This window comes from Capsicum annuum, chromosome 2, assembly GCF_002878395.1.
Source record: "Capsicum annuum cultivar UCD-10X-F1 chromosome 2, UCD10Xv1.1, whole genome shotgun sequence".
Classification (NCBI taxonomy): domain Eukaryota; kingdom Viridiplantae; phylum Streptophyta; class Magnoliopsida; order Solanales; family Solanaceae; genus Capsicum; species Capsicum annuum.
This window is the reverse complement of record NC_061112.1, coordinates 118603077-118613049: the sequence shown is the minus strand read 5'-3', so window position 1 is coordinate 118613049 and position 9973 is coordinate 118603077. Positions and strand designations below refer to the sequence as shown.

The 9973-nt window shown below is 35.9% G+C and overlaps 1 protein-coding gene across 1 annotated transcript; it reads left to right on the top strand.

Annotated features, from left to right (window-relative positions):
- The first annotated feature begins 1874 nt into the window (after positions 1–1874).
- Positions 1875–4794, top strand: LOC107859114 (F-box/kelch-repeat protein At3g23880). The gene is made up of 2 exons (XM_016704012.2): positions 1875–3142; positions 4495–4794. The coding sequence occupies exon 1, from the start codon at positions 1947–1949 to the stop codon at positions 3105–3107; it is 1161 nt and encodes a 386-aa protein (XP_016559498.1). The 5' UTR covers positions 1875–1946; the 3' UTR covers positions 3108–3142; positions 4495–4794.
- The last annotated feature ends 5179 nt before the right edge of the window (positions 4795–9973 follow it).

Sequence of the window (9973 nt, the reverse complement as noted above, 5' to 3'; positions counted from 1 at the left end):
AACAACGAACAATATCAATTTCAAAATTTTCAACGACCTTGAAGCCAAAAACAATGAACAATATGGAATTTAAAATTTTCGATGACCTTAAAGTCGGAAACAATAGAGAATTTTGAAATTTTCGATGACCTTGAAGTCGAAAATAATGGACAATATCCATTTTAAAATTTACGACGACCTTGAAGTCGGAAATAATGGACAATATCAATTTTAAAATTTTTTATGATCTTGAAGTCGAAAATAATAAACAACATCGAATTTAAAATTTTTGACAACCTTGAAGTGGAAAACAATGAACAATATCAATTTTTAAATTTTCAATAATCTTAAATTAGGAAACAATGAAGAATATCAATTTCAAAATTTTTGACGACCTTGAAGCCAGAAACAATGAACAATACCGATTTTAAAATTTTCAATAACCTTAAAGTCGGAAACAATAGAGAATTTTAAAATTTTCAACGACCTTCAAGTCAAAAATAATGGACAATACCCATTTTAAAATTTACGACGACTTTGAAGTCGTAAATAATGGACAATATCGATTTTAAAATTTTCGACAATCTTGAAGTTGGAAACAATGAACAATACCCATTTTGAAATTTTTGACGAATTTGAAGTCGAAACCAATTGATTTTGTGCTTGGAGATAAGGAAAATGGTAAATTAATTTTGGATGTCATTGATGATTTCTTGGATGTCATTGTTTGTAAGAAAGAAGAAGAAGAAGAAGAAGAAGAAGAAGAAAGAAAAAGAATAATTAAAAATGAATAAAGAAAATGAATACAGAAAATAAAGAAAGATTAAAAATGATTTAAAAAAAAATCGTTCTCACTCTCCTTTAAAGAGAATGAAACACACTTTCTTGCCATTTCAGTGTTCAGGAAGTAATAATTCTACTTTAAAATAGTTCAGATATAACTGTGTAGTTGGAATTTCGACTAAAAATTGGGATAATAGAGAAAATTTTAACATAGGCGAGGCACACCTATTGTTAGTTGCGTGAGGGATTTTTAAATTGATAAAATAATGTGTTGTGGGACCCATTATATCAATTTAATTAACTTGCCCTCTTCCTCACCAATTTATCTTTTCCTTTTTTTTTTTCTTTTTATTTATCTTTCCTCCTTACTCCTCTCTTTTTTTCACACTTTCTGAATTTATTAAAACCAATTTGACTATTTTCTTGATTTTGTTTTATATGGTTCGTTAAAGATCCAAATTTCTTTTGTATTTGATAACAAGTAAAAATTAAATATTATTTTTAATACGACTGTCATACTTAAATAAATACATAAAATATTACAACAATAATAATATACGTAGTATATTCTCACATAGTGGGTCTGGAGAGGGTAGAGTGTTTGCAGATCATATCACTACCTCAAATAAAGTAGGGAGGTTGTTTTCAATAGACCCCTGACTTAGGAAAATACATAAGATAGTAATTGTTAAAATTTTCAATGTGAGAAAATTGGGGAAATTTTTTTTGCCAGAAAACTTTCAATAAAAAATTTTCAAAATGAGAAAACTAGATTAAATGAACTAAAATGAAATTTTAAAAATTCGTAACTGGGTTTAAGTTAATTTAATGATAATAAAAATAACTCATGATTTATCCATAAAATCTAAATATTTATGTTTTTTTTTGTTTCCTATTCGGTGTCCGGTGTCTATATTGGAGCCCCAATTAATCTGAATCGCGCGTTGTAGAGCTTATTAAGGTGACAGCGCTCCCAATAAGGTTTTCTCCATATCCAGTGTCCAACTCTCGACATCTGATGAAAGGTGGAGCAGTCCTATCACTACACCACAACTCATGTTGGTAATATTTATGTTATTTAATAACACATAAAGGTCTTTCACTATTTTGCTATGAGTTTATTATTTATACATAAATTAAATTGTGATTGAACCCTTTTCCACTCTGAAATTCAACCTCCGGCGATGGCGCCGACTAAAGGGAAAGGAAATGGGAAAAGGAAAGGCAAAGGGAATTCGAAGAAAACAAAATGCAAAGCAACTTCCGACGTGTATTTACCAAAAGAAATCATTTCTAACATCCTTTCTTGTCTCCCTGTGAAAACCCTTTTACGATTCAGGTGTGTTTGCAAGAAATGGCGAAAGCTCATTTCTAAGCCCAACTTCATTGCCTCACATTTCCGCCGCTCTTCTTCTTTGCAGCAGTGTGGTTCCTCCATTCTTATACACACTCGTCATGCCGAGTCCTTTGCTCACGTGCTCTCGATGTACAACCCACCCGAATCGATTGTCGAGCTGGACAACCCTTTTCCACGCTTCCTTCCCAGTATGTCCATTGTGGGTCCTGTCAGTGGCATTGTCTGCCTTTTTGAGCCACCTTGGGGTGATGTGGTTACCCTTTGGAACCCAGCAATGAGGCGGTCTAGGAGGGTGCCGCTTTTGGAGAACATACCCCTTATGGGAGGAGGGTACTGTTGGGTGTCTATTGGACTGGCGTTTGATTATGAAGAAAATGATTTGTTAATACTGAGAATCTTTTGTCTCGGGCCGGATGCTACTGACCCGAACCCTGTGGAACTGTATTCAACGAAGAATCTCCGATGGAAGAAGCTTAAAAATGAGCTGGTTTGTCATATTGTTAGCTGTACTAGCATTGCTATCATTAAAGGGGTGCCTTATTGGTTGGCATTTGCTACTGATGAAATTGGGTCTCATATGGTGTTGGTGCGCTTTGATGTGGGTAGAAAAGTCTTTGCAAAGCTACCAATGCTAGGAACCAGAGAAAAGACCAAGCAGAACTTTGTTGTCATAGAGAATTGTCTTGGTATGCTAACCTGGGAGGAAAGAGACAATTCCTACGTTGATGTTTGGGTAATGGATGATGAAGATGGTTGGAGTAAGAAATGCAAGGTAGGACCATTATTCGGGTTTGACAGAATTGTGGGCTGTTTAAGGAATGGTGACATTGTAGCCGAGAATGAATACGGGGTGTTGTTGTATGATCCAGTGACTAGTTCAGTTAAGGCAAAATTGAGTGTGGATTATGCTATAAAGAATTCGTATGTGATTTTGGACTATTTGGAGAGCCTAGTTCAGATTGAAGGCATGACGTTTGTCAAGAAGTAAGACCCTAGAGACAAGGAGCGCAAAAACCTCATAAGGTTGGGTAATTAAGTTATTGCCATACTATAGTTTAATTTACTATGTTCTTGCTTTCTGTTGATTGTCAACTCCCACTTCTAGATGCTACCATTGCTTTAGAAGTTTTCCTATCTCACTTGCACATGCAAGTCTCATGCCGGCACTTGGTACTGAAGCACAGCGACTCTGATGTCGTAAATTACTATGTAAACTAGCCCTATTAAATTACTTTAGTTAATTTTATGAAATTTGTATGATGCTGCAGTGTTTAAATTCTTTCCACAACATTGATCCAAAGGCCCCAACACCTCTACTTGTGCCTTGTGGGTTGTATCTAACTATTCCATGAAGTTTTTGAACTAGTCGAGATGCATATAAGCTATTCTCTCTTTTCTCTAAACTTCTTCTGAAAAATGATGTCTTTAAGTTGTGTTTTCTTGGGTATTTCTCTTATGATGGTGGGTTTGGTTAGCTCTTCTACATTTGAAGAGCTATATCAACCCAGAAGGGTAAGTTCTCAGGATGAAACTGGACAAACTTTCTGGTGCTCGGTTTTCATAAAAGAGCAAGTACTATATATTTGGGGAAATCACTTTTCAGACACTGCTTTCTATATGTCTTCGTAGGGACCAACCCACAATGAGTTTGATGAGTTTCTAGGTAACAAAACTGGTGAACCATACTCGGTACAGACCAATGTCCACGTTAATGGTGTGGGTAACAGGGAACAATAATTGAACCTTTGGTTTGACTCATTTATGGACTTCTACTCTTATTCCATTTTGTGGAACCAGTGCCAAGTTGTATTATTAGTATATGACACACCAGTTTGTGTGCACTCAAATTTGGAGCACGAGGGGCAGAGGCGAATCTCGGATTTCTAGAACATGGGTGCACTACTAAAGAAAGGAGAAAAAATGCATTTAGTGATAGACTGGGAATTGATCCTTGTTTGTCTAGGTAAATAATCAACTTTCAACCAAGTGTATCATAGCTCCTTTATGTGGACTACGTGGAAAGAGACAGAGAGAGTTTGATGGAGCAGAGATCTTTTTTGTACAGATGGGAGTATGTTTGTTCTTCAGATTCTGGGAGTACTAATATGCTGAAAATTTGGTCTGATGACTGACTGGATGCTATTCGTAAAGAAACATGCCTTCTTTCAGGACATCTAGTGAACATTTTGTTCTTCAGATGTTATTGAAGTACTTCTAATAGTCCAGATAGTGTTGATGCGATCAGTAAAGAGACACACTTTCTTGTTTTTTTTTGCATACATCTTGTATGTTGGATTTTCTGTTCATCAACAAAATTTAACTCAAAAAATATTCTGAGAAACTTACGGACATTCTTTTTAAAAAAAATTATGCAGGGATTGCAGAAACTATGCAGAGACAACCCTCTCGTGATCTTGGGCTATCTGGCTTGCTCGAAAGGCACTCTGTTTGCCCATATTTTACTTACCTCAGTGATGGATGCAAAAACTTTTTGACCGTCTTTTTAGTTGGTAGGTGGTAGATGTATGTTGTTTTGTTACAACCCTCTGATGTTTAAACTTGAAAGGTGCAACTCTGATTATTGAACTAATTTCTGTCTCCCGTTGCACTCATCAATTAGTATTTGGTGAATTTTGTGTACAATACTTTTTAGAGTTTTATTTCGCTTCATTACATCTTTAGTTGTGCTTCCCGTTGAGTTTTTTCTTCACTCAATCTCTCTACTTCCCATAATCAGGTAGTTTTACATTGTCATAATTCTTTGCTTGTGTGAATTCTCCAGTCTGACTATGATCAAAGATATTTTGCTCGTACAAATCCTATCAGAAGCTGCTATTTTAGTCCTAAGGAACTGTCAATAGTCTTTAGTACTTACAGATGCTGTTGTTGTGCTGCTTGCATTCTGGACAAATATTTTTTTCTATGTCCACTAATAGAGCCATAGGTAGTTAAGACAATGTAGAACATCTTCTGATTTTCAACGTTTTAAAAATATATTTGCAATGTAGCCTGATAACAACGGCTCAAATGCTCCCTTCGAAGTTTCGTCTGCGTCAACTTAGCATACTTGCCTATAGCTAAGAGGTGGCTGCATTGTGCCAACATAATAATAGTTCGGGCACGTGAGGAGAAGTGTAGATGCCACACTTTGGAGGTGTGAGCGCTTGACAGTGTCGGGGGCCAAAAGAGGTAGAGGTAGGAAGAAGTATTGGGGGGAAGGGGCACATGAGGAGGAAAAGTTTAGATACCCCGGTAGGAGGTGTAAGTGCTTGGCAGTGGCGGGCATCAGGAGAGGAGAGGCAGGCCAAAGAAGTATTGCGATGAAAGGTTTAAACAGGACTTGATTCATCTTGAACTTTTCGAGGGCATGGCCTTTAATAGGAAAGCTTGGAGATCGCGTATCAAGGTAGAAAGTTAGTTGGTGGTTGAACGTTGTTTCGCTTCCTTAGTTGGTGGTTGAACGTTGTTTCGCTTCCCTTCGAGATAGGTTTGGAGGTCATTTTTACCCCTTCTTTTCGGTATTGTTAGCACTATGCTTGTAGTTTCTTGATCTTTGATTTCAGCTTTAGACTTGTTTTTTCGCTTTAGACTTGTTTTCAAATAGATTTGTTAACAGTAGAGATAAAGCAAGCATAAGACTTGTTTTCACTTTTTCAAATAGAACTTCAAGTTGTATTTGGAATTTTTATAGCCAAACATTATTTTTTGATAAAATGAAAAGAAAAGGGAATATTTCTCATGACCAAACGACGCTATATGTTGGTGAGAGTAATGGTCAAATAAAATATAAATAGTTTAGAGATTGGTAAAAGCAACTTATAAATTTTGTTCACATATGAAATAAATGATTGGTGAATATAAAAATTTTATTCTAAAAAGCATTTGCACATATCTATCACAAAATTTTGCTCGCCTCACTCCTCTATCTCTCTCGATCTCTATGGTTAGGCAAACTATAGCTGCTATATATAATAATGGTCTAAACTATAGAGCTATTTATGAAAATTCCTCATATTTTATCTCAATAGAATTAATTTTTGGACCTTAAAAAGTTTGGTACATACTTGATACTACATAGTGTAACAAATTAGTGCAACTTACTGTCTTATTTATTTTACTGCATTTATCATGTCAAAATAATTATTAGGTTTGTTCACCATAGAAAGTGGCCTGGGAGTTAGGATTTTTAGGAGTAAGTTTAGATGGAATAAAACGTTATAAATTAGGAATTATATTTGAAGTAGGAGTCTATATATACAAAGTAAAGATACACTCTGTTTTCTCTTGTATTGTCTGTAGCCATATTTTCTATTCAAGGAGAAAGAAAGCTTTCAATTGTTTTAGTTCCTTTTCTTCAGTGTTCGTCTTATATAATTTTGTTATATGGTATCAATGTAAGGTTAAAGGGAGGAGCTATTTTCTTTTGAGTCTTCTTGTCTATAGTTCACTCTGTTGGAGAAGTTTGAAAAGTGTGAAGAGAAAGCTTTTGTCGTTTGTAGCAATGGAGGCCTCAAATGGGGAAATACTTAATATGGAATAGAAGAACTTGTAGGCACTAACTACAAGTATTGGAGAATGCGTATGGAAGTATACCTTTAAGGTCAGGATCTGTGGGATTTAGTTGTAGGAACTGATTCAATAATCTCAGCCAATACCCCTGAGAACGCTGAATCACGAAGGAAATGAAAGATCAAGTGCGGAAAAGCACTCTTTGCTTTGAGGACTTCTATCGAGTTTATTGATCATGTTCGTGATGTTGTCTCTCCAAAAAAAGTTTGGGACACGCTTGAAAGGTTGTTTACCAAGAAAAATATAGCAAGGCTGCAACTATTGGAGAATGAGTTGGCAATGTTACAACAGGGAGGTATGTCTATCTCAGATTACTTTGTGCGTGTTAAAAGTATTTGTGCTGAAATTTCAGAGATTGATCCAGAAGAGAAGATTAGTGAGTCGCGACTACGATACTATCGTATACGTGGATTGAAAAAGGAGTATGGTCCTTTTGTCACTTCTATTCAAGGATGACCGCAACAACCATCTGTTGAAGAATTGGAGAACATGCTTTCTAATCAAGAAGCTTTAGCTAAGCAAATGAAAAAGAATCTTAAATCTGATGATGTTCTATTTTTCAAAGAGAAGCCGAACAAGAAGAATATATTAACTTGGAACAAAAATAAAGAAGAAAAAACAAGCACGGGAAAAGGTGGAAATTCACATAATTACAAAAAGTTCTACAGATGTGGAAAAATTGGGCACATCAAGAAAACTGTCGAATAAAACTTTCTAAAGCCGGTGTTGCGTGCCCTAATGAAGGAGATGACCAAACGAAATAGGAGCAACATTTTAACATCGAAGTTGTTGAACAAAAACCAGCATAAGATTTTGTCAATTATGCTAACAACAATAGGAGGGAAGAGTGGACCGTTGATTCAGGGTGCTCTCATCATGTAACTGGAGATGATTCTCTATTTTTGGAGATACGAGAAAATCATGGAGATCGAGTTATTATCACAATAGATAACTCGACATATTCAATAGTAAAATAAGGTGTTGTGACAATTGAGGTTGTTGGTGATAAATCCAAAAGTATCAAGTTGCAGGATGTTTATTATGTTTCAGGTTTGAAGAAAAATCTAGTCTTGGTTCCTCAAATTACTGATTCTGGAAAATATGTATTGTTTGGTCCTACTGATGTAAAGGTGCTTGAAAATGTAAAATAAATATTTATTGATGTTATTTTTACTGGCGATAAGAAAGGTTCTTTATTTGTTATGTCAGTGGTGAAGCTTATATGAAGAAAACAAGCCAGATAGTGCCGCAACTTGGCACGCTCGGTTGGGTCATGTGGGCTACCAAATATTGCAATAGATTTCTTCTAAGAAGATGGTAGATGACTAGCCAACTTTGAAGAATGTATGTAAAGATATGATTTGTCAAGGCTGTTAATACAAAAAATCTCGTCTTTCTTTCAGAAAGTCATCAAATCGGAGAAACGCGTTGTTTGAATTGGCTCATACAGACTTAATGGTATCAAGAAGAACACCAAGTTATAGTGGACATCGCTATGTTATGGTGTTGGTGGATGATCACATTATTCAAGATTCACTTGGGTGAAACTTTTGAAAGAAAAGAGTGAAGCATTATCCAAAGTTTTTGGAGTTTAAAAATATTATTGCAAATGAGTTCGAGAAGAAGATAAATGTCTCTGTAATGATAATGGTGGAGAATATATGTCAAATGACTTCTTCCAGTACTGTCATGAGAATGAAATTCTTCATCAAATGACTTGTCCAGATACTCCTCAGCAGAATGGAGTTGCGAAAAGAAAGTTTGCATATCTTACTTCAGTTTGTCTTTCATGGTTGCATGAAAAGAATCTTCCTCGAGAGCTTTGAGCAGAATTTATTCAATGTGGATGCCATATGACAAATAGGCCGCCTCCTTGGCAAGGTACACGGAAATCGCCTTTTGAAATTTTATATAGTCAGATGCCAAATGTGAACTATTTTTGGGTTTTTGGTTCCATTTGCTATGTTCATGTTCCCAGAACAAATAGAACCAAACTTGATCCAAAAGCCAGAAAATGTGTATTTGTTGGCTATGACTCTTATAGGAAGGGTTGGTGATACCAAACTCCCCAAGAACACAACAACACAAACATTAAAATCAGTCCACTAGTTCAAGAACTATGGACCCTTTTGATGACCTCTCTCGAATTCGCAAGAAGAACAAGAAGGAAAGTGATACCAAGAGTAAAACACACTAAAACAGAAACAACACTTGATTAACAAGATGCAATAACAACAATCTCTAAGGATTTCAAGGGAACCGAAATTCCCAAGCAATCTCCATTTCTAAGCAAATGATCAACACAAGGATTTCACCTAGTCCAAGGATTCCACCTTGCTAAAGACTCTCAAAGAGGCTACAAAATATATTCTCGAAAAATCCCCCAAAAATGACCTAATGAGGTTCTATTTATACCTAGGTTAACTTATTACAAATGACTAAAAAACCCTTGCAAAGGGCGGATGAACAGTGAACGCGGATGAACAGTGAACAGTTTTAGAGCTTGTGGGACTTGTTCTCTACACTTCAAAGCTTGTTCCTTGGATGGGCAGCCCCCCGAGCTCGAGTCTTGATGCATTGGACCCCGATATGATCGTACCCATATCAAATTGAGATGCATGATCCAAAGATAAATAGGTTTACCATTTCTAGAGATGTGGTCTTTGCTGAAACGTCATCTTTGTTTTCTAATCAAAAGCTTGTTGTTCTGGGTGATGATCAAGATAATTTAGCGCTATTATTTCTTGAAGTAAATGTGTTATCACCTTGTAGTGAAGAGGTAGAAAGTGTATCTCTAAATCAGAACATTTCAGAAGATTTATCTCCAAGTCAGAACATTTCAAGGGAAGAAAATGGTGAACAACAAGCATCGAAAAACTCAACAAGGGAGAAAAAGCAGTCGGACTACCTCAAAGTCTATGAGGTCAAACTTAAAAGTTATTATGTGACCTCATGTTTCTTTACAGGATCATTAACTACAGAACAACCATTAAGTTATGAAGAAGTAAAGGGTTGTCCACATTGGGAAAGAGCGATGCAAGAAGAGAATGATGCTTTAGACAAGAATACAAGAATAAAACTTGGGAATTGGTACCTAAACCAGAAAAATGCAATCCAGTCACTTGCAAATGGGTATTTCGTTTGAACAAAAAATTTGATGGTACCATTGACAGGTTTAAAGCTCGTCTAGTTACTCGTTGGTTTTCTCAAAACTATGGATTGTATTATGGGGAGATGTTTAGTCTTGTGGGGACTATGGTGACAGTAAGGTCACTTATTTCACTA